The 26,128-nt window shown below is 36.6% G+C and overlaps 1 protein-coding gene across 1 annotated transcript in view; it reads left to right on the top strand.

Annotated features, from left to right (window-relative positions):
- Positions 1 to 25,215, top strand: part of SPRED1 (sprouty-related, EVH1 domain containing 1) — a 109,406-nt gene extending 84,191 nt beyond the window's left edge. Inside the window, exons 5-7 of the mRNA XM_006831788.1 lie at positions 15,780 to 15,938; positions 23,226 to 23,327; positions 24,102 to 25,215. Of these exons, the coding sequence (XP_006831851.1) occupies positions 15,780 to 15,938; positions 23,226 to 23,327; positions 24,102 to 24,752 (912 nt within the window). The 3' untranslated portion in view covers positions 24,753 to 25,215. The remainder of the gene's footprint in view (positions 1 to 15,779; positions 15,939 to 23,225; positions 23,328 to 24,101) is intronic.
- The last annotated feature ends 913 nt before the right edge of the window (positions 25,216 to 26,128 follow it).

Genomic DNA, 26,128 nt, shown 5'->3' with positions numbered 1-26,128 from the left:
CATTTCACCTTAATAACACCCTGCCCTTACGTAATAGCTATGTATTTTGAATACTCTTTTGATGTAGTTTCACCAGTTTTCTGCATATAAAATTGTGTTTTGAAAAACCAGTTCATTTTCAGAATTATTTCACTGTTAATATTCATGTATGTCAGGCCTTTGATATTAGTTTAAAGAAAGGGGAGGATATAAATATAAACTTGGAAAAATAAATTTATCAGACTATACAAATCTGCTGATCTAAAGAAGCAATTTGTGTGTTTGCTTCATTGAACACTAAAGCACTTGCTTGGACTTTATTTTCACTATAAAGTAGTAACAAGGCAGTATCACTAGAGACACTAATAATGGACTTTCATTTAAGTGGAATTGCAATATAAGAGCAATTTGTGTGTTGCTGTTAAGTGCTGTCAAGTCAGTTCCGACCCATAGCAACCCTTTATAGGGTTTCTGAGAAGTGATTGGTGAGCTTGATGTATAAAAGGAACTTTCCTATTGTCAGTGTGAATCGGCTCTGCCAGGCCTCCTCAGGCCTACTCCTGTTACCAAAGCTGCTCAGAAGATGGCCTCTTTGTGTCTAGCCTGCCATTCACAAGTCAGTGTCTCTCTTTTGCCATCTCATTGTCTTTGTTGTAGAGGGGCCATCATCTGAACTGGAAGTAAATGTATGGGAGATTTTTTTTTTTTTTTTTTAAGTTTTTATTATGAATTGAGTGACAGTTTACATGGAAGAACATCAGCTTTACATTCATCCTGTCATATTCATTTCATTGCAAACTTTATAATCCCCTGTATGCTTCATCATTCAACAGTATTTGCTTCTATTCCCTGTATTTTTGTTTTGTTTTTTGTTGGATGTGCACCAAAGCACTCAGGAATATACAATCATTCAAATAGCTGAAAGGCACAACTCTGCAAACCTGCCCCACCCCAGCCACTAGCACACATCCCCTCTCCCTCCACGAGTCTAGAGTCCTCAGCTGCTCCATCTCTTCATGCCATCATCTCTGCCTCCATTTCTGGCATTGCATTTCTCTGGGTTGGGTCCCACACTCCGCTCCTGCTCTTGACCCTTGATAGTCTCAGAGACTGTAAGATCAACCACTCCCCCCTTTTTGCTACTAACTTCTACCTTTACTGTTGTGACAATTGCAATTAGTCATGATAACAGTTACTCACTGTTGAATCATGAGAGTCTTGTCCCCGTCTCCTTTCACTAGACCTGCCTAGACAGGATGAAAACCACTCAGTGGGGATTCGACTTCCCCTAAACACTCTTTGAGTCTAAACTCCCTCATGAAAACTTGTAAGCCTGTCACTCTGTGCCTTTACAGACCCCTCCACCCCCCATTTTAGGTAGCCATTGTCTTAAAGTTGCCCATCCCTATCAACCATGTGTACAGAGGGATGGGAATGATCCTTGCTATAAAGATTCTTTCCATCTTGGTTGGTATTTTAAGCTACTGTATCCATAAGTATAGGTCAAGTTCACCAGATTGTAGATTTTTACACTTGTTTACTTTAAAAAAAAATTTTCCCCCTCTCTTTTCCTCCCTCTAAATTGGATTCTAAACATGCAACCATTGAAGCCAGGTCCACTGGGCACTATCTGTAAGTTTGAGCGCCCTTGTACATTTCCCCTCACTTCATGTCAACTGGCCGCTTCACTCTTAGCTCTAGCCCTCCATGGCCATGTCCTTGTCCATGGGCTCAGGAGTCCCCAGGTCTCACCCTACTTCGGGCCAGCCAGCTATCACCATACTCCAGGTCAATGGGGTCTATGTAACTTGATTGGACTCAGCCCACCTCTTTATTGCTGCTTTTCCCCTACTTCCTCTCACCTGTAGACCAACGTGATTACCAGCAAGCTTACATGCCTGGTAGTTTTCAACTGCTGACCGTGAGATTAGCAGCCCAATTCTTAACCACTACACTACCAGAGCTCCTTACAGTGGTTGAGCCCTTTTACAGCCCCACCAGCAATGTAGGAGGGTCCCAGTCTCTCCACATCCTCGCCAGCATTTATTGACCTCTGATTTTTTGAAGTTCGCTGTTATTGCTGGTGTGAGATGATATCTCATTGTTTTGATTTACAGTAGTGTAGTGGTTACGAATCGGGCTGCGAACCTCAAGGTCAACGGTTCGAAACTGCCTTCTGTTCCATGGGAGAAAGATGAGCCTTTCTGCTCCCGTAAAGATTTACAGCCTCGGAAACCCTGTACAGGGTCACTATGAGTCGGAATTGACTCCACAGCACATAACAACAACAATGGCTAATATGGAGCCCTGGTGTGGCACTGTGGTTAATACGCCAGAATGCAAAGCCACTTGAACTACAAAGTCAGCATGGTTCAAGCTCACCAGTTGCTCCTTGGAAACGCTATACAGTGTCGCTGTGGGTTGGAACTGACTCAATGGCACTTAACAACAACAACAATGCCCAGATGTCTTCCTTGCTAAATTTTCTGTTGATGTCCTATGCCCACTTTTTAATTCCGTTATTTGTCTTTTTCTTGTAGAGGTGTTGTAGTTTCCTGTGTATTTTGGAAATAGTCCCTTGTCTGATATTTCATTGCAAAAGATTTTTTCCCATTCTGTGGGCTCCCTTTTTACTCTTTGGTAGTCTTTAAGATACACATAAGTTTGTAATTTTTAGTATGTCCCAATCGTTTCTTTTGTTTGTGCAATTTTCTTTTGTTTTCAATTGTTTGTGCAATTTTCATAGTGTTTGGTCTTCTGTGTATGCCCTGTTATTAGGGCCCTCAAATTTGTCCCTGTTTTTTCATTGATGATCTTTGTAAATATGGGAATTCACATTTAAATCTTTAATCCATTCTGAGTTGATTTTTGTATATGGAGTGAGGTATAGGTCTTGTTTCAGTATTTTGCATATCAATTTCCAGTTCTGCCAGCACCATCTGTTGAAGAGACTATGTCTTCCCCATACCACATACTTAGGCCATGTGTCAAATATCACTTGGCTGTATGTTGACTAATTTCTGGATTCTCAATTCTGTTCCAGTGTTCTATGTGTCTTTCATTGTAACAGTACCAGGCTGTTTTGACTACTGTAGCCATGTAGTAAAGTTTGAAATTCGGAGTTGAGAGGCTTCCAGCTTTGTTCTTCTTCTTGAGCAGTGCCTTGCTTATCCTGGGTCTCTTTTCATTTCCATATAAAGTTTATGATTGTTTTTTCCATCTCCGTGAAGAATGTTGTTGGAATCTGGATTGGGATTGAATTAAATGTGTAGATTGCATTAGGAAGTATTGACATTTTCACAATGTTGTCTTCCTATCTAGGAGCATGGTATATTCTTCCATTTTTGTAGGTCTCTTTTGGTTTCTTGTAGTGTTTTGTAGTTTTCCTTGTATAGGTCCTTTGTTTCTCTGTTTAGATTTATTCCTAAATATTTCATCCTTTGGGTGGCTATTGTAAATTGTATTGGTTTCCTAATTTCCTTTTCAGCACTTTCATTATTAGTATGGAGGAATCAACCTGATTTTTGTATGTTGATCTTGTATGCTGCCACTTTACTGAGCCTTCCAATGAATTCCAGTAGTTTTTTTGCTTAGTCTTTGGGGTTCTCTATGTATAGGATCATACCATCTGCAAATAGTTTTACTTCCTCTTTGCCAATTTGAACGCCTTTAATTTCCCTATCCTGCCTTATATCTCTGGCTAAGACTTCCAACACAATATTGACTAGGAATGGTAACAAAGGGCATCCATGTCTGGTTCCTGTCTGCAAAAGGAAGGCTTTCCGTTTCTCTCCATTGAGAGTGATGGTGGCTGTTGGTTTTATATATATGCTCTTAATAATGCTGAGTATTTCCCTTCACTTCATACTTTGTTGAGGGTTTTTATCAGGAATGAATGTTGGATTTTGTTAAAAAAAAAAATTGCATTTTTTGAATTAGTTGATATCATCAGGTTCTTTTCCTTTTTTTGAATTTATATGGTGAATTACATTGATTGTTTTTCTAATACTAAACCATCCTTGCATCCCTGATATGAATCCCACTTGATCATGATGTATTATCTTTTTGATGTGTTGCTGAATTCTGTTGGCTAGGATTTTGTTGAGAATTTTTGCATCTGTGTTCATGAGGGATATTGGTCTATAATTTTCTTTCTTAGTAACGTCCTTCCCTGGTTTTGGTATGAGGGTTATGCTTGCTTCATAGAATGTATTAGGAAGTTTTCCATCCTCTTCTATATTCCAGAATAATTTGAGTAGAATTGGTGACAGCTCTTCCCTGAATGATAAAACTCACCTTCAAAGCCATCTGGACCTGGAAGTTTTTTTATGACTTTATTAATTTTTCTTTTGTTATAGGTCTGTTCAAGTTTTCTACTTCACTCTGTGTTAAGTTTAGGTAGGTTGTGTTTTTCTAAAAAGTATCTGTGTCTTCTAAGTTTTCAAATTTGTTGGAGTGCAGCTCTTCATAGTGTTCTGTTACTATCCTTTCTATTTCCATTGGTTCCGTTGTGACATCACCCATGTGGTTTCTTATGCGGGTTATTTGTGTCTTTTCCCTCTTTTCTTTTGTTAGGTTTGCCTATGGTTTGTCAATTTTATTAATCCTTTCGAAGAACCAGCTTCTTGTACTGTTGATTATTTTCTGTAGTTTTTCTGTTTTCTATCTCATTTATTTCTGCTCTATTCTTTATTATTTCTTTTCTTCTGGTGATTGTAGCCTCGCTTTGTTGATTTGTTTCTAACTCTTGGATATGCTGTGTTAATGTGTTAATTTTGGTTCTTTCTTTGGGGCTGTGTATATTTATTGCAATAAATTATCCTCTCAGCACTGCTTTCACTGTGTCCCAAAGATTTTGGTGTTATATTTTCATTATCATTTGTCTCTAGGAACTTTGTGAGTTCACATTTTATTTGTTCTACTACCCAGTAGCTTTTAAGCAGGATGTTATTCAGTGTCCATGCATTTGCCTTTATTTCCTTGGTCTTCCCACAAATGCAATCAATCAGTTTTATTCCTGATGATTTCTCGTTTTTTAGCATTGTGGTCTGAGAAGATGCTTTGTAGTATTTTGATACTTGTAAATTTATGGAGGCTTGTTTTGTGGCCTAACACATGGTCTGTTCTGGAGAATGTTCCATGTGTGCTGAAAAAGAATGGGTATTGTGCTGTTGTTAGGTTGAATGCTCTGTTTGTATCTGTGAGGTCAATTTAGTTGATTGTGTTGCTTAGTTCCTCTGTATCTTTATCCAGTTTCTTTCTGATTGTTCTGTCCATTTTTGAAAGTGGTGTATTAAATCTCCCACTATAACTGTGAATTTGTTAATTTCTTTCTTCAGTTCTTGTAGGGTTTGCTCTGTATATCTTGCTGCTCTTTCATTTGGAGCATAGATATTTATATGGTTATGTCATCTTGTTCAGTTGACCCTTTAATCATGAGATTGTTGTTGTTGTTAAATGCCTTTGAATCAATTCCAACCCGTAGCGATGCTGTATAGGGTTTCTGAGGAGCAGCTGGTGAGCTTGAACCACCAACCTAGCAGTTCAAACGGCTTGACAGTCCGGCGCATTAACCCACAGCACCACACCAGGAATCCTGAGATATAGTGTCCTTTATCTCTTATGCTGGTTTTTGCCTTAAAGTTTATTTTATCAGAGATTAGTATTACTACTCCTGCTTGTTTTTTAATTGCAATTAGCTTGATATATTTTTTTACATCCTTTAACTTTTAATCTGTTTTTGTCTTTCTGTGTAGGACGTGTCTCTTGCATACAGCATATTGAAGGGTATAGTTTTCTTAGCCATTCTGCCACTCTGTCTCTTAACTGGTACATCTAATCCATTGACATTCAGTGTAATTATCGATAGGTATGAATTAATTGCTGTCATTATGTTAGTTTTTTTGTGTATGGTACTGCTGGTTCCTTTGTTCTGCATGCCTTCCTCTGCTGAGTTCATGTTTTTTGTGTTCTTTCTTGTCAGTTTCTTTTTAGTTTTAATGTTTCCATGTTCTTCTTGGATCTTCATTTTCTTGGTGTGCCCTGAAGTATTTTCTTTTAGATTACCCTATGATTTACTATCTTTTTCTCCATTCAAAACAGTCTGTTTTATCCTACAGTCTACCTGACCTCACCACTTGGATCTTTGTTCCTATATTTTTCTCTTCTTTAACATTGTCATTATTTTGCTCTTTGACTAACCTCCCAGGTCTTCTGAATTCATTGTTGTAATTTTGTTCTATTCCGGATTCTTCTGTCTGTCCACTGGGTTCCGGGTGGTAATGTATGGTTTCTTGATGTCATGTCACATTCCTCTAGTCATAAATCATGAGTGTTTAATGCATCACATCTATTCTTGAGATGGTCTCTTAAGCTCAGGTGGAAACATTTAAGATCATCTTTTGGTTCTCATGGAGTTGTTTGATTTTCTTCATGTACTTGCATATGAGTAATTGATACTGTGGTCCACCGTTGACTCCTGCATTTGTGGGATGCCTTGCTTTGGCTGATGTTATTGAGCTTTTCCATTGTCTCTTCCCACAAATGCAATCAGTTTTATTCCTATGTATCCCACCTGGTGAGATCCTTTTATGTTGCTTTAAAAAAGATATTTGCAATGAATGTGTGGTTGGTCTTGAAAAATTCTATCATGCATCTCCAGCATATTTCTGTAATAACCAAGCCCATATATATTCTAACTAATTCCTCTTTGTTTCATTCTTTGTATTATAATCATAAGTAATTATTAATGCATCCTGATTGCATGTTTAATCAGTTACAGATTGAGAAATTGGTAGAATGCTTCAGTTTCATCATCACCAGCTCTAGTGGTTGGTGCGTGAATTTGAATAATGGTGCTGTCCTACCAGGCAGGGACAGCAATCATGTCATATAGAGCCCATCCACAACTGCAACCTCTTGTAAACATATGGATGTTACCCTGTTACCAATAGCATTTTACTTCAAGATTGATCTTTAAATGTTCTTTTTGATGATAAATCTGACACCATTTTTCTTCTGTTTGTCATTGCGGACATAGTGAACCATAGGATTGTCCAATTCAGAACATCCTATACCAGTCCATTTCAGTTCACTAATGTGTAGGGTATCAACCTTACTGCATTTCATTTTATTTTTGATGATGACTTCTAATTTTCCTTAATTCGTACTTTGTACATAACACATTCTAATTTTTAGTAGCTGTTGCAGCTGTGTCTTCTCATTTTAAGTTGTGCCCCAACAGCAAATGAATGTTTCGAAATCTCTGCTCCATCCACAATCATTAAGGTCAGTTCTTTGGGGAGGCAGCTCTTCCACAGTAGTATTTTGAGTGTCTTCCTACATAAGATGCTCATCTTCCAGCAACTACAGCAGACAGTGTCCCATTGCTATTCACATAGTTTTCAGTAGCTAACTTTTCAGAAGTGGTCAGCCTCTTCTTCTCTTCCTAGTCTATTTTAATATGAAAAGTATGCTGAAACCTGCCCTCTACCCATATTTAAAATGCTGATGGGTAGTTTCTAGCATCACAGCAACACAGAATCCATGACAATAAGACAAGCTGACAGGCAGTGGTGGAAAGCTCATATGTTGTTATTGAGTGCCTTCAAGCTGATTCCAACCCATAGCGACCATGTATAGGGTTTCCAAGGAGTGGCTGGTGAACTTAAACCACTGACCTTGTAGTTAAAACTGGCCTTTCAGTCCAGCACATTAATCCACAGCATCACACCAGGACTCCAGGAAAGCTCATATAGCAAATGCAAATTTTAAAAACTCTTGGAAACCCTATCTAGGCTAACTATGAGTTGGAACTCACTCTATGACACTGAACAACACAAAGACTAGTTTATTCTTGACCTTAAGCCAGTCAAAAGTAAGGAAAGAAATGTAATATACAGAATAAGAAGTAATTGTGACCAAGTCTAAGGGTGAATTGCAACTGGAAACACTAAATCAAAATGTTAATAGTGATTTTGTTTAACTTGAAGAATTGTGTGTAAAAGTTACTTCTCTTTTACTGTGAAAAGTTTGCTTAATATTAATGTATCATTTAAATAGCAAAAGAATGATGGTTCTGACATTTTTTAACAAGGCAGTGATAAAATGTAAGATGTCTTCATTAAACAAAACTTTTAAAATTATCAGTAATTTCTCTTGTTGAAACATTTTCAAACCTGTGAATGGTGATGATACATGTACCAGAATGAAGCTCTTCAGCAATATGTATGTAGACTGTATCATATTCTTTCATAATTGCTTTTGTATCAGAAAACATGCATATAAAAACATTTCAGAACAACATTAAATTTTCAGTCTCAGAATTAATGCTAGAAAGAGGCAAAGGAAAGAGAGAAGAGCCTGCTTTCATTTTCTGTACAACTTCTATCTGGCCTTATGTTCTGGTGGCATTGTTTTATTGCTTTATCCAGGATCCTTATGCTTCTGCAAACTATAAATGTTATAATCATTTGGAAAAAGAAAAAGTTAAACAATCTCTTAGCAACCTTAGGAGAATGATTTGTTACACCAGTCACAGAGATAAAACAGATTTCCGTTGCACATTAAATTTTGAAGTGGTCTATTTTATAGATAACACAAATCAACCTATTCCTGCACAATACTAAAAGCACTGAATGTGGGTGGTGGTATATAACTGCTTTAGACAATTTTGAAAGCTAGAGATCATGCAGATGTATGTGTAATCTTTGTGTATCTGATGCATAAAACCTCCTCCTCCTGTGGAATGTTTCTGGCATTTTCCATCACCTGACTTTAGGTTACAATCATGTTTCCATAGTAATTGCTGCTTTTCAGGAGTTATGTAATCCAGTAAATAATATCCATATTTGGTTAAGCCCTGAACACTTTACTCAGTTGTATCCAAATTAAGAATGTTTGGGTTATTATTTTTTAAATCACAAATGCACGGGTATATCTCCATAAGGAGCTGTGTTACAGTGTATATAGCACAAAGTTAAGAACCATCCATATGCTCATAAATAAAGTATTAGAGGTTTGTTTGCAGACATTTAAAACATTAGGTCCTTATATATTACCTTTGAGAAAGGTGCATGGCAGTAATGAAGTGAAGAAAACTCTCTCTTTCTCTTTCTCTTTCTCTTTCTCTCTCTCTTTCTCTTTCTCTCTCTCTCTCTCTCTATCTCTCTCTTTCTCTCTCTCTCTCTCTCTATATATATATATACACACACACACATACACAAAGAGAGAGGTGTGTGTGTTATATGGTGGTGGTGGTGGTTCTGTGCTGTTGAGTCAGTTCACAGCAATCCTGTAAATCTTTAACTGCTGACCTTGAAATTAACAGCCCGACTTGTAACCACTATGCTACCAGAGTATATACAGACAGACAGACAGATAGATAGATCTGCATATATTTGCTTATTCATTCGGAAGTATAGAAAGATGTGTGGCAAAATAGTAATAGGGGCTATGTACCATTAAGGGTCATTGTGGGAATTAAAGTAGTTAACACTGGCAACATACTTGGAACAATGTCTGATAAATAGAAAATACTCAATGGATGTTAGCTATCATTTCTACACAAAATGAATGTGTTCTTTATACATTAACATGAGTTTCACTAACAAAAAAACAAATCTCAGACAATGGATCTTTCAAATGAAGTAGAAATCCTTTTAAAACTAAATACTATTGTTAGGGATAATAGAATCCCTGTTGTTGCCATTAAATGCTGTCAAGTCAGTTTCTGCTCATAGGGACCCAATATAGGGTGTCAGAGGCTGTAAATCTTTGTAGGAGCAGAGTACCCCATCTTTTTCACGGAGCAGCAGGTGGGCTCCCAATGCCAACCTGTGGTTTACAATCTAGTACTTACCCTATAACGTCACTGCTCTCCCCTAACAGAAACCTTATTGGTAGAAATGGCTAAGCACTCTGCTGCTTACTAAAAGGTTGGAGGTTCATATCCACCCAGAGGGATCTCAGAAAAATAGTCTAGCAATTTACTTAAAAAAAATCAGTCACTGAAAACCCAACTGGAGTGCAGTTCTATCTCACATACATGGGATCCCCTTAAGTTGGAATTGACAACATCTGGTTAGGGCAAACACTTCTGTAGCAAATCTTAAACAAGAAAAAGAAAATGAAAAGGCTACTATAAATGTATGGTAGTAAGTACCTACTGGGGGTCCAGGAGGTAAAGGTGGGTTCTGTAACAATGGAGACATGACGTGCACCGGAGTTATTAGCTGTATTTTGGTTATATTCTTTTTCTTAATAATAAGTACACTACACGCATGCATATTTTGTTATTTTAAGAGTGTGTATCTTTTTTATACTTAATGAAATCTTTTATAACAGTTTTAGGTTTATAGAAAAATTGAGACACTGGTAAAAGAGAGCTTCCATTTATATATTTTTATATGAATAAAGTTTTTTAGGTTAATATGAATTTGAAATATCCAAGTTTTAGCCCATTGGAAAGTAGAATCACTACTCCTTCCAAGAGTGAAGTGCTCCTCAGTTTTTCCTAAAAACGAATCTCCATATTTATGCTTCACTATTTTACGTACTTCCTGCAGTACCTAAATGCAGTCTGTTACTCTTGGATAAGCAGGGAGGAAAAGATGTTCTTTTCTTTCTGTGGGTCTGGAACCACACCTTCCCAATCTTGTACTGGCCTTCTTTACTTTTTTTTTTTTTTAATACATTATTTTGATTTTGAAACCTACTTCCAAATTAGGTTCTAAATTAACTGTTTCTACACAGCCCTGGTGTGGAGCTCTGTGATAAGTACTTGACTGCCAACCACAAGGTTGGTGGTTCAAACCCACCAGCTGCCTCTCAATAATCCTATTAAGGGATGCTATGGGTCAGAATTCACTTGCCAGCATTTAACAGTCCTGGTGTCTTGCTTTGGGATAACCACAAGGGTTGGTCTTTCAAACCCTTTACATGGTCTCTATGAGTCAGAATCAAGTGGACAACATTTAACAAGTGCAAACAGTTCAGTGACATTGGTTTCCCTTTTCACAGCGTATCAGTCTTGTCATTCCATCCATTCTAGTTCTGTTTTCATTAATCATGCTTCCAGTTGTCCTCCTTTACCTTCTTATCTTTGGTCTAAGGTAAACATTGACTGTCACAGGTCCCACGTAGATGATTGTTTAGAATAGCACAGTATTTACAGGTGATACTGTTTATTTTAAGAGCTATTCTGCCTTTTGGCTGAGAGTTGGCCTGCAAGAGTGGTTAGAGTTCCAAATTTAAAGGTATCCCAAAGAAATAACTTCGAGGTTCCCCTAGTCTCTATGGTCCGTTAAGTGTGGCCTTTTTTTAAATAAGGAATTTTAGTCTTTTTATACAATTTTCCCCATTCTATTTGAACCATCTATTGTGTCCCTGGTCAGACATCTGCCATTAGTTATAACCAGGTACTATCTACTTCGTCTAGTTTCAAGGTTAATTTCTTATTTGAGTCTGGTTTTCTTCTCTAACTTTTTATGCTACAGATGTATACAGACCAACAGATGTATTTTAGATCATCCCTCACAAGCTTTTAAGATCCTTTATGGATCCCTTATGGAGGCCTGGATAAGCACTCAGCTGCAAGGTCGGTTTGAACCACAAGGTTGGTGGTTCAAACTCACCAGCTGCTCCTTGGACTCCCCATACAGGGTTGCTTACAAGCATGAACTGACTTGATAGCACTTAACAATAACAACAACACGTAGTCCCTTTTTTATTAAGATTTGGGGGGATTTGGAGGAATAAACCAACCTAGGATGTAGAACATTGTGAACTAATTGACCAAATTGTCCCAAGACTTAAGCCCTCAAACCAAGTACCCCAATTTTGTCAGATAGTAGTTTTTTGTCTAGGGAGTATCCATAATGGTGCACACCCATGTGCTTTATTCTTTATGTGACTATACATGCAGCATACACAAACATGGTGTCCTCATGTGGCACTGTCTGTTAATGCGCTAGATTGCAAGGTTGGTTTGTAACCACAAGGTTGGCAATTCAAGTTCACCAGCTGCTCCTCAGAAACCCTAGACAGGGTTGCTATGAGTTGGAAATGACTCGACAGCCCTTAACAACAATATACACAAACATGTATGTACATTTGCCTCAGAAACACTTACACATGTGTATCCATATATCCATATGTGCTTACCTATATGTATATAAGTATAGTTGCTTGTGTAAACAGCATACATTTTTGGTTGTTAATACTGTGGTTGCAGAATAATTCTTTTATTTTTTTGTGTCATTATGTATATAGTCATATGCGCTGTGGGATAAAGCACTGGATCACATCATCGGTTTGAAACACAGGTCGGCAGTTCAAATTCAGTAGCCACTCCTTAGAAAACTTATACAGGGTCTCAATGAGTCAGAACCGACTTCATGGCATTTAACAACAGTGTTTGAATAAAACAAAAACAAATTTTGTTTCTAGGTCCAGCTTAATGAGTGCATAAAATTCTATTTGTACTGATAATTTTTTAACCAGTACTTTTATTGACCCATAAGTTGTTTTCTTTGTTGTGTTAAAATAAGTCTTAGCATGATTCCTTCTCTCAGTAGAATTGCTGGGTCAAAAGGTATTGATTTGCTTTTCAATGACGTTATCAAATTGCACTCCCACCAACATTACAAAAGTGTTCCTGTGTTTCCATACTTACCGTATCAGTTATTCAGTGTCATTATCTATCTTTGCCATCTTTTTTAACATGAACAAAAAATTGGTATTTTTTTTAAGATGTCTTTAGTTGAATGAAGTTAGCATCTTTTCACATATTGTTCATTTCCTTTTCCTATGAAAGAAAACTGAACCTTATATAATTCTGGGAGTGTTGTTATTGTTGTTGGTGTCCTTGAGTCAGTTCCGTATAGGGTTTCTGAGGCTATACATCTTTGCAGGAGCATAAAGTCTCATATTTCTCCCCCGATGGGCTTGAACCACTGACCTTATGGTTAGTAGTCCAGTGTGTATCTTATAGAGCCACCACGCTCCAGTTCTAGGGATAGAGGATCTAGTTCTACAGACTGAAAGGATACCTCAGGAAATACTGATTTTCTTTCTTCTATTCGTTATGTGCCCAGTCCCTCTACCACTACCACCAACCCACCTCTAGAGCTGGGGTCACTGGAAACCGTAGAAGGGTTTTAAGTAGAAAACCCAACAAATTTCCATAATGTATAACAGGAAACAGCTGAAAACAAGGAGAAAAATCAGAAACCTAATGAAGAAAGGGGAATAAAAAGATAATGAGGGCTTGCACTGCTGATTTGGAAAAGAAATGGCTTTCACAGGCGCTCAGAAAATTAAGTTATTTAAATAATTATTTACTGACATAAATTCTGCACAAATCTCAAGGGGGTTGGGGCAAGGGTGTAGAATGTTGCAGTTTATTATTTCAGGTGGAGATGGGAAAATATTTAAGCTAAAAACAAGTGACTAGTTTGTTGACTATTTGAATTACTTGAATGTTTTGATAGAGTGTATATATTATATATATATACATATATACTTCATTAAAAGATATTATTTGGTATTTAAAATAAAGGGAGAAGTATATACAACCAGGTTAACCATGTACAAGCTATAGGGAGGGAGCCTGGTGGCTCCGTACTATGAGCACTGAACTGTGAACCACAGGATCAACAGTTTGAAACTATAGTTTTGTGGGACAATTCAGTTAATGAGCATAACACAGGTCATAAAAATTATGTTCTCCATCTGGGTTTGGTGAGTAGCATCTGCTGTGAATGGCTGTCTGTGATATACTACTGGTCTCTACTGGTCTGGAACTAAAGAGAATAAAGGAAACCAAAGACTCAAAAATGAAATTTGTGCTTGGCACTAGTAGCCTTTTCATCAGGTCCTAGGCAGACACCAGAAGACCTCGATGGTGGTCAGTTACCACTACCAACTGTTCTGACCAGGGACACGATAGAATGTCTCTGATAGAATGGGAGACAAGTGCAGAACAAAATTCAAGTTCCTAAGAAAGGCCAGACTTAGGGAACCCCTAAGACTGTTGCTTCTAAGATATCCTTTGAACTTGGAAGTGAACCTGTCTGGGAGGTCACCTTTCACCCAAATAACAGAGTGATTCATTAAATAAACAGTACCACATGTGAGTAATGTGTCACTTAAGCAATCAACTATATGAAACATAGCGGTGCGTGGTGGCTCCATTGGGTAAACATTGGACTGCGAACCTCAAGGTTTGTGGTTAGAGCCTTCCAGCCACTCCTCAGGAAAAAGATTAGCTTTTTGCTGCTTCAAAAACCATACACAGGGCTACTATGAGTCGGTACCGACTTGATGGCACCTAATAACAACAAAGCTCAAAACTGCTACCATTAAAGCTATATTATTACTATTAATCCTATTATTGTTCATGGCTTTATGGTTGTTTTTGTTCTCTAAATATCCTGATTAACCATGAAATTGTGGTTCAGAAAAATTGTCTAAATTTTACCCTAATTGGATGAGACAGAATTCTAACCTGGGTCCTTTCCCTAAGTCTGTTTTTTTACAGTGTTTTATTATATAGTTTCCTGATGATTTCTTATTATTTGAGTTCTTTATTTTTAAAGTCAGATATATTTTTTGTTTTGTTGTTGTTGTGTTTTGGAGATATTCTTACTCTTTATGCCAGTTTTACTCACATTCTTGGAAGGATATTTGCTGGATACCAATACTTACTCAACTTCCCAATGATTATTGTGTTGTTGTTACGTGCCATCAAGTCTGTTCTGACTCATAGCAACCCTGTATAGAGTTCTTGAGGAGTGGCTGGTGGGTTTGAACTGCCGAACTTGTGATCCAGTGCTTCAACCTATAGTGCCACACCACTGTTGTTATAATACCTTGTGACAGCTTTTATTAAAATTAACTAAAAACATCAATTGCCTGGTTTTGGCAAGCTTAATTTTAAATAACAGACTCTCAGATGTCTTTTTAAAAGCTTAGTTTTTTATTCCCTGATAACAATAACAACTTTTTGTTTTCAGAGCAACTTCACATAAAATCTTGCTCTAGATCCTTAGGGTCATCCAGTGTCATAGAAAGAGTAGATACTAGACTTATCTGGAAACTGAGAAAATGAGTGCCAAAGACACTATGTCACAAACCTGCTTTATTCCAGAACAAGGACTAGAACATTAAATGTTTCTCATAGCATAGTGGTTACGAATCGGGCTGCTAACCTCAAGGTCAGCAATTCAAAACTACCAGCTGTTCCGCGGGAGAAAGATGAGGCGCTCTGCTCCCATAAAGATTTACAGCCTCGGAAACCCTGTGCAGCAGGGTCACTATGAGTCGGAACCCACTCCACGGTACTTAACAACAACAACAACATTTATGAATTTAAAGTATCTTAGTCATTTAATGTTTATTGGTTAATTTTGCAAATAACGCCATCACACCAAGAGAATCTTTTAATCTCACCTAAATTGTAGGTTAAGCACTAGACCACAAGGTTAGTTTGAAATGCACGTTCAGTGGTTCAAACTTATTAGCCACTCCTCAGAATTGCTATACAGGTTCACTGTGGGTAGGAACTGACTCACTGGCACTTAACAACAGCAGTAGCAAGTCCCTTGTACATGGATCTGATCCAAGTACTCATCAGTCCAGACTAATTTATTCATTCACTAATTCACAATTCACTGTTGTCTTCTTCCTTTTGATCCCCTACCCTTACTATAAGTATGTACCAAACACTACACGGTGAGTATAAATATGTTGTTTATTATTCTGACAACTGATGAGTTCTGTGGGGATGGTATTCCCTGTAGGTACCTGAAGAGGATACTTCCAGTTCTTTAGTGAAAGATCACCTTTTCCAGCAAGACACAGTTGTTACCAGTGAACCTTATGGAAGCTCCAGTATGAGACCTTCTCCATTTGAAGATCTGAATGCCAGAAGAGTCTACTTGCAGAGCCAAGCCAATCAGGTAAGAAGATAAACATATTTCAACATATTTAAACCTTTTGGTGGCAAAAGTGAAAAGGGGAATGTATTATTTGCATTCTTGTTTATCCACATAGAAAAAGCATTCCAGCCTCTTTGGAACCAAAAATTTCCCTAGCATTACTCTATAAGACATATCTCCCATAGGAGATTATGAAAACTACTCTTAGTAATCATACTTGTAGCTGATATATTTCATGACGGTGTTTCCTATAGCATACCTCAGAAACTGAAAATGTACTCCTAAATCACGTTTTTATTTCTGTTGAAATACAAAACATTTCTGTTTGACACGAAGTATACTGCTTGCTGGTATATCCAAGTTAATGTAAGTGTGAAACCTTGATTACAGGACATAAACCTTTTTTGTGCACAGAGATGTTACAGTATCTCTCAGAAGATCATTTTTTACCCTAATTTTCTTAGTCGTGATAAAAATGGTGGTGGTGTATTGTTAAATAAGCATTTATAACGTTTATTCTGTGAACTTAAATCATACTCGGTGTCTGTCCACAAAATCACAGGCAAGTCAAAGTAATTTAGAAAATGTTTTAAACTAATTTATCATTCTTGATAGATGGTTTGTGTGTTATTGTGTGATTGGTGTTTTATGTGCACTTGAAAAGAATGTATATTTTTAGTCCTGAAATGCAGTGCTGTTTCTATAGATTGTCATCTTTGTTTTAGAAAAAAATTGTATTAAAATTTTCTATATTCTTGATGGAATTCTTTTTAATCTGCTTGTTGGTAGTTGAGTAAGCTGTATTTTAAAAAATCTCAATATGATTGAGTTTTCTCCTTTTAGCTTCATCAGTTTGCCGTGTATATTTTGAGGCTGTGTTATATGTAACTTGCATGTAATTTTAGGGTTACTGCATTTTTTGGTTGAATTGACCCTTTTCCCTTATGAAATATTCTTCTTTATAGTTTTGTTTCCTGACCAGACGTCTGTTTGACCTTCTATTAGCATAGCATTTGCACAGTATGTTTTCTGTCCTTTTACTTTCAACTTTAATTTATGATGGTTTTTTTAAGCAGTATATTGTGTTTTGTTTTCTTCCTTTTCCCCTTCATTTGGCTTATATTACTTTACTTAACTACTCAACTGCCTCCCTCTGTTAGCTTATAAGTAGTACAGTTAATATAATGTTCTTAATGGTTTTCTTGGCATTTACATGTTTGACTGCTTATAATCTACCTTAAATTAATGTTTTTTTCTGTTTCCTGAATCATACATAGATTCTATTGTTGTTGTTAAATGCTATTGAGTCCATTTCCATTCATAGCGACTCTATATAAGGTTTCCTAGGAGTGGCTGGCCAGTTTGAACCACTGACCTTTTGGTCCAGTGGTTATCCTACAGTGCCACACCAGGACTCCTGAGTATATTGTGTTTTTTTTAATTCGCTTTCAACACCTTAGAAGATATACCCATTGTCTTCTACTTCCATCATTTCTAATTGGTTTTCAGGTGTTTTATTATTCTGTGCCTTGATATATAATGCTGTTTATTATAGAGCATATTGAGTCTGGAGTTAGATGTTTCTGAAAGATTTAAAATTTCTCAACCAGTGTCTCTTCAAATATTATTTCTTGTTCTGAGGCTGACAGAGTTAAGGATTAGAAATAAGATTTGAGAATCATTACCTAAGGATGAAAATTAAAGCCTCTCCTGTATCGCTGTGGATCGGACCCGACTCAATGGCACGTAACAGCAACAACTTTGTATCTTTTAAGTATGACTATTTTGGGGGTGGGGAGAAATCAAACTTTCCTGATTATCTGGGAACTTCTCCAGCAACTCTCAAACACAGCCATGTTGTTGGTAGATGCCATCAAATTGGTTCCAACACACAGTGACCCTGTGCACAACAGAATGAAACACTGCCCTGCCATCACACCAGTGTTGTTACATTTGAGCCCATTGTTTCTGCCACTGTGTCAGTCATCTTGTTGGAGGTCTCTTCTCTCCCGCCCGCCCCCCCTCCCACGTCCCTTGGACCCCTGTACTTTAACAATCATGATGTCCTTCTCTAGGGACTTGCCTTTCCTGACAAAATGTCCAAAGTACAAGAGACAAGTCTCCCCTGTCTTCTAAACAGTGGTCAGACTGTATTCTTCTAAGACAGATTTCTTTGTTCCCCTAGCAGTCCGTGGTACTTTTCTATATTCTTCAACACCTTATATCAAATGCATCAGTTCTTCAGCAGTCTTCCCTACAATAGCAAATAAATATAATCTAAATTTTTTCAAGTTAGAAAAAACTATTTATTTGCTAATCATGTTGGTTTTAGGCATACTGCAAATATGAACTTTTTGTCCTCCAGTCTTCATATGCAAGAGTCAAGTGCATAGTAATGGGCTTTTAGCATGGAAAAGCTATAAAAGACCATAAGACATTTTTTTTTGTTAAGTGCCATCGAGTCAGTTCTGACTCACAGCGACAACCCTGTACAGGGTTTCTGAGGATTGGCTGGTGAGATTGAACCACTGGCCTTGCAGTTCAAACCAACCTTGCAGTCCACGGCACCACACGAGTACTACATAAGACACATTAGGTTGCATTATTGATGTATGCCATGTATGTTGTTAAGTGCCATCGAGTGGGTGCTGACCCATAGCTATGTATAACAAAGTACATTTTGAACATTTAAAAGTTTATAAAAATAGCTATGATTATTTCTTTACAGATTTATTTTAATAATACATAAAATGCTTAATGTGTCACATCTCTGTATATTCTGACCACAGGTCCATTTTGAACTTTATTTGTAGACAGTTCCTCTTAGTTTGTGGTGGTTTTTCCCTCTCTTTGTGTTGTCCAATGTCTAAATTTTGATGCAATTGAGTGTATGATTCTTTTCCTGGTGTTGTTTTTACAAACTCCTCCCCTGTGCTCATCTCAGAAATAGCCTGCCAATTTTGCATTATAACATTTTAAAGTTTTGTCTGTAGCCACTTGGATTCTCCCCTTAATTACATTGTTATATATGAGAAGGATCCAGTTTTGGTTTATTTTCCTTACAATATGGATAACTCATTGTTCCAGCACTATTTGTTGAATCTTTTATTCCATTGACTTGTAGTGCCATATATTTACGTTTCATATACTAGAAGGCCCTAAAAAGTTTTAAAAATGGAGTTAAAAGGTAGTAGCTTTTCCAGTCCCTTCTTAGGTTTGTCTCTGTTTCTGGTCTCTCTTGGTCTGTGTATCTCCTTTTGCACCAGTGCCACATGGTCATGTTTAGTACAGAATTGCTGTGACTCTATCATAAATCTGAATATCTGTCAAACAGATTCCAATACCTTTTGGCTTATTTTATTTTTGGCTGTTTGCCTTACTAAGAAAAGGAATCAACATGTCAAGTTTGATTGAAAAAAAAACAAAACCAGTGGGATTTTCTTGGAAATGAACTGAATCTATACGTTAGTTTCAGGAGAAATTAAGCTTCTTATTCATGATGTGGAGAGCACAGTGGCTCCATACAATAAGCACTGAACTGTAATCCACAAGGTCTGCGGTTCTAGGCCATGGGAGAAAGACTGAGGCCGTTTCTGCTCCCACAAAGATTTAAAAGCTTCAGAAACCTTACTGTATGTCGGAACCAACTCAAAGACACTTAACAACAACAATGCCTGACATACTTGTGCATGTGTGTTAAAGCAGGCATATGAGGGTTTTATTGTAGTGTTACTTATAACAGCAAAAGGATGAGAAAACCCTGGGTTTGCAATAACTGGATGAGTTCAATAAATTCAGAGTTATCCATGGAATAGTAAGCAGCTGGAGGATAAGCACTGGACCGCAAGGTTGGCAGTTCAGATCCACAGGCACTCCTCAGAAACCCTATACTGAGTCTTTAGGAGTCAGAATCAATTCATCAGCACTAAACAACAAGAACATATTACAAATAAGTCCCACATATGTCTGAAAAATGTGAAAGAACTACACAAATAATTTGTTTGTAACTATTATTTCTGGGAGTGGGACTAAAAGTCCTAGAAGTACATGAGTGGTTTTTGTTTCCAAGGTAATTGTTTCATTATCTTTGTGATTTGGATCAAAATGCCCAAACAAATATTGAAGAAAAAAGAAAACAGCTGAAACATTAATAGTTGTTAATGCTAGATCATAAATGGTGAAGATGCATTATATTATTCTCCCTTTCGTATGCTATTTTAAATTATTTTAAGAATATTAAAACAAGTCCACAAGAGCCAAATATGACCTTGAACATATCCCACCTGAATTTAGATACCATCTCATGCAGAGATTTGATGCACTAGACACTAAGGACTGGAGAACAAAAGGGATGACATTTAAGGACATCATACAGGATGAAAGGGAAAGGTCATTAAAAAAACAAGAAAGAAGGAAAAGACCAAAATGAATGTCAGAAAGACTCTGAAACTTGTTTTCCAGCATATAGATTCTACAGCAAATTGAAGAAATAAGGAAGTAAAGGAGCTGAACAGAAAATCTCAAATGGCAGCTTGAGAAGACAAAGTCAATATTATAATGAAATGTGCAAAGACCTAGAGTTAGAAAACCAAAAGGGAAGAACATGCTCAGTAATTCTCAGGCTGAAAGAACTGAAGAAAAATTTCAAGGCATGACTTGCAATATTGAAGGTTTCTGTGGGCAAAATATTGAGTGATGCAGAAACCATCAAAGAAGAATCACTATATCAAAAAGAAATAGCTGATGTTCAACTGTTTCAAGAGATAGCATACAATTAAGAGCCAATGATACTGAAGGAAGGAGTCCAAGGTTGCACTGCAGGCATTGACAAAGAACAAGACTCCAGGACTTGGTGGAATACAAACTGAGATCTTTCAACAATCTGACGTAGCACTGGAGGCCCTCTCTCATCTATGCCAAAAAATTTGGAATGCAGCTATCTGGCCAACTGACCGGAAGAGATCCTGTATTAGTGCTATTACAAAGAGAGTGTGACCCAACGGAATGCAGAAATCATCACATAGCATTAATATCACATGTAAGTTAAAATTTTGCTTAAGATAATTCAAAACAGCTATAACAGTACATTGCTGATGTCAGATGGATATTGGCTGAAAGCAGAAAGACCAGAAAGATGTTTTATTTATGCTTTATTGACTATGCAAATGCTTTCGACTGTGTGGATCATGACAAGCTATGGATAACATGATGAAGAGTGGATATTCCAGAACACTTACTTGTGCTCATGAGGACCAACCTGTACGTAGACAAAGAGGCAGTCATTCAAACAGAACAAGAAGACACAAAATGGTTTAAAATCAGAAAGTTATGCATCAGGATCGTATTCTTTTACCATACTTGATCAGTCTGTATACAGAGCAAATAATTTAACAGGCTGCATTATATGAAGAAAATCATGGCATCAGGGTATGCAAATGATACAACCTTGCTTTCTAAAAATGAAGAGGACTGAAAATACTGATGAAGATCAAAGACCACCGCCTTCTGTATGAGTTGTACTTCAATGTAAAGAAAACAAAAATGCTCACAACTGGGCCAGTAAATAAAATCATGATAAATGGGGAAAAGGTTGAAATTGTCACAGACTTCATTTTGCTTGTTTCTACTATCAACAGTCATGGACTCAGCAGTCAATAAGTCAAACGATGTATTGCATTAGGCAAATCTGCCGCACAAACCTCTTTAAAGTGTTCAAGAACACAGATGTAAGTTTGAGAACAAAGGTACATCTGACCCAAGTCATGGTATTTTCAGTAGCTGCATATGAAAGTTGAACAGTGAATAAGGAAGACCATAGAAGAAATTGATGCATTTGAGTTATGGTGTTGGAGAATATCAAAGGTACTATGTACTGCCAGAATAACATAACAAACAAATCTGTGCTGGAAGAAGTACAATCAGAATGTTCTTTAGATGGTGAAACTTTGTCACTCATACTTCAGATCTATTACCAGACAGGACCTGTCCCTATAGAAGGACAACATGCTTGATAAAGTAGAGGGTCAGCAGAAGAAGAGGAAGACCCACAAGGAGATGGATTGGCACGGTGTCAGCAACAATGGGCTAAAGTGTAACAATTGTGAGGATGACACAGGACCGGGCAGTGTGTTGTTCTGTTATGCAGAGGGTCACTTTGAGTTGGAGCCAATCTGACATCATCTAACAACAACCTGTTTGAATGTTTTCATTGTGTATAGTTTAAGAAATATAACGATTTAAAGCTATCATGCTAAAATGGGATTTGCAATCAAGATAGTAAATATTCTATGGTACAGATGTTCCTATGATTATTTTTTAATTGAGATATAACTTACATACTATAAAAATTACCCTTTTTAAAGTGTATAATTTGGTGGCCTTTAATATATTCACAAGTTTGTACAACCATCCCCAGTTTTCTAAATCAGGAATATTTTCATCCCCTAGAAAGAAAACGCATTCTATTGTCCTTCACCTCAGCCCCTGCTGCTGCAAATCTGTTTTCTGTGTCTACTGACTGTTTACCCATTCTGAGTATTTCATATAAATAGAATCTTACAATATGTGGTCATTTTTGTCTGATTTCCTTTACTTAGCATAATGTCAAGGTTTTTCTGTTTTGTGGCCAAGGCTACTACTACTTCAGTCTTTTTTATGGCTCATAGGTATTTTATTGTGTGACTATACTACAAATTCTTGGAGGCCAAACTTTGTCTCTCATACTTCGCACATATTGTCAGGAGGGACCAGTCACTGGAGAAGGATATCATGGTTGGTAAGGTGGAGGGTTAGTGGAAAAAAGGAAGACCCCCAACAAGATGGATTGGCCAATTGGCAGCATTGGTGGACTCAAGTGTGGCAGCAATAGTGAGGTTGGCCCAGGATCGGGCAGTGTTTTGTTCTGCTGTGCATGGGTTGGTATCGACTCAATGGAACCTAACAACAACAATACTACATATTATTTATCTTTAAATAAATTGTAGTGTATCCATATTAAGTGTGGAAAAAGATATGTTGGTAGACATATGGGCTGTTAGAACCTTTTTGGCTGTTAGAACCTTTTGGCTTTGAAGTACTTTTTTTTTTTTTTTTTTTGCACAGATAAGACCTCTTTGTTTTCATTTTTGTTTTTTTACTTCCTTCTCTTCTTTATTTATTTATTTTTTTCTTCTTTTAAGGATAATTCAAATCCTTTATTACAATCCTTTTGCAAACTACACAGTATTTGGAATGTTTACTGTATATGGTTTGATTAATTCTAAGAAATTCATTCTTTTATCACTTCAGTAGAAATTTTTCATGTTTTAGATACCATTTGGTCAGCCAGGCCTAGACATTCAGAACAGAGGTATGGAATATGTACAACAGCAACTACCCAAGGAATGCGGAAACCTAAAGTCCCAAAACAGGGTAAGCAACTCCGTTACTCTTCTGATAAAGAATTATAACTTATTAGCATATAGGTGACATTTTCCTAATTCTCCCTCTGTTGAATTATACTAGAAACAATTTCCAGGTATAATTTGTTGCATATATTCTTATGAAACCCTATTTAAAAATAAAGGTTGAAGGGTTTTTGTTTAAAATATATTATTGATAACCTATAGCATCTTAATAGTGAAATCAGCTTCTGAATTTATTAAAACTTTTGAAGAAGAAATACTATTAAATATTTAAGTGCTACCTTAAATAATGAAGTTTAAATATTCCAAAGTGAGAGAAACATAATTGAATCTTTCCTGACTCTGGTTTGAATCTGGGGGCTTGCTACAACTTTGTTCAACACCAGATAGAGTCAGTAGTTGTCTACTGTTAATTTCATAGATTGTATCCATCATTCCACCTGTAACCCACACTTGGGATTTCTTGTAGACCTGATTCTAAATGTCTTGAATAGAAATTCACCCCAATATGAGTCAGTTGCTTACTAATAACTATACCCATGGATTGGGACTAAGAGATAAGAATTTAACTGATACAAGCCCACTTTTATGGGTGAAGAGAATCCTCATTATGATTTTTGATTTTAATACGATTTTTTTAATAGGCTATATTCACAGAAAACTTAATTTACAACTCTGGTGGGTATGTAGTTTAGTTTATTAAGTCGTTTTCAGAAACTTTCCATATAGCCAATATATAAACATGTAATCCTTATTGAAGTTTTCATCTCTTCCTTTTTAGATTCCACTGAAATCTAGCAGACATGTCAGCTTTCAAGATGAGGATGAAATTGTCAGAATAAATCCTCGCGATATCTTAATACGTCGCTATGCAGACTACAGACATCCTGATATGTGGAAAAATGACTTGGAGAGAGATGATACTGACTCCAGCATTCAGTTTTCAAAACCAGACAGTAAAAAATCTGACTATATGTACTCTTGTGGGGATGAGACTAAATTAAGCTCACTCAAAGACTCTGTGGTATTTAAGACACAGCCTTCCTCATTAAAATTTAAGAAGTCAAAACGAAGAAAAGAGGATGGTGAACGTTCTCGCTGTGTATACTGCCAGGAAAGATTTAATCATGAAGAAAATGGCCGAGGGAAATGTCAGGATGCTCCAGACCCTATTAAAAGATGCATATATCAAGTTAGCTGCATGCTCTGTGCAGAGAGCATGTTGTATCATTGTATGTCAGACTCAGAGGGAGACTTTTCTGATCCCTGTTCATGTGACACTAGCGATGATAAGTTCTGCTTACGATGGTTAGCCCTGGTTGCTCTGTCTTTCATTGTACCATGTATGTGCTGCTATGTCCCTTTGAGAATGTGCCATCGCTGTGGTGAGGCATGTGGGTGCTGTGGTGGGAAACATAAAGCTGCTGGATGAAATGATCCAGTGCTAAAATGAGCTTAAAAATCTTTGTTTCCAGGAATTAGCTAGCTTGGATTTGTGGAAGCTTTTGGCAAGCAATATGGGATCTTGCCCACGTATCACTGGGGCCACACATGGAAAGGAGCAGAACTTGTCAGTTCTTGGTGTTTCACAAATGCTAGCCATGCCTAACTTTTTCTCTTTAGAGCATGGCATGTTTTGTTACAGGTTGAAATGAGAATTTTCAGAAGGAAACCATTTCTGGTTATTGGCTATAAAAAGTGATAAAATATAATCCAACTAAAAGGAATTCAATTTTTGTATATTTATGCATTCAGAGATGGGACTTTAAAGATTTGAATTTATTAGGACATGAACTAAAAGTATACTAGGGGACAAGTTGATTTCAATCTAAGAAAAGTTAACACTTGGAAATTATAAGAATTAAAACAAGTACAACTAAATCATTTATTAGTTGTTTTTAGGAAGCAGTTTTATGTATAAATAACAAATATTTATATTTAACTAAATGTAAGGTACGAATTATTACATATTAAACTTTTCTTCCCCTTCCTAGTTCTAAAGTAGATACATGTATATCTGCTATCACATTCCATTATATTTTGAATATTTAACTCATCTAGTTAATAACATTTTTTTATTTCATGTGAATGATATTTTCATCCTCATTTCCCTTTGGCTACAGTTTATATTGAGTTATATCTGTACATTCTGGTAATCTAAAAACCTTAAAAATATTCTAATAGTCTTGAGTGACCAACTTTTTTTTTAAGCACAGATGTAATTGTCTAATGTTCTGATGGGAATTTAACACTTATTTTTATATAAGAGACTGAGTAAATGTTACAGAAAAAAAGTGAGGTTTTTTTTTTTTTTGGTTGTTTTGTGGTATTCAACCAGCAAGTTGTTTTCTTTCAGAATTTCCTCCTTCAAAACAATTTATTGCATTTACAAACATTTTACAAGGCAAAAGGTGTATAACTGGATAGTTAGTTTAAAACTGTGTCCTGAGATCTCCATTTATCATTCTGCTAAACCAGGATATGTTCAGCTGTTACTAATATTTTAGCTTATTCCTCAATGCTTATAAGTTATATAACAGTGATAACTTTACTCAGTTATGTTTTTGTTTTATTTAATTTACCAAAAGCAAAATTATTTTATGTTAAAATATATTCCAAATTCTCCCCTGGGAAGTATTTAATCCAGCATTGTGAGTGAATATCTTGTACATATAAACTTATTTCTTCTGCAGAGCATTGTATTACTGGATGTTTAATTTACAAAGCAGTTGGAAAAATGTTCCAACAAATTGTTTAAAGTACTTCAGGGTTGAATTAAATTGTCTTTTTTTCTTCTTCTTTCTTTCT

The sequence above is a fragment of the Chrysochloris asiatica genome, unplaced genomic scaffold, assembly GCF_000296735.1.
Source record: "Chrysochloris asiatica unplaced genomic scaffold, ChrAsi1.0 scaffold00004, whole genome shotgun sequence".
NCBI lineage: Eukaryota > Metazoa > Chordata > Mammalia > Afrosoricida > Chrysochloridae > Chrysochloris > Chrysochloris asiatica.
The sequence above is the reverse complement of the archived record's forward strand: the minus strand, read 5'-3'. Positions and strand labels throughout refer to the sequence as shown.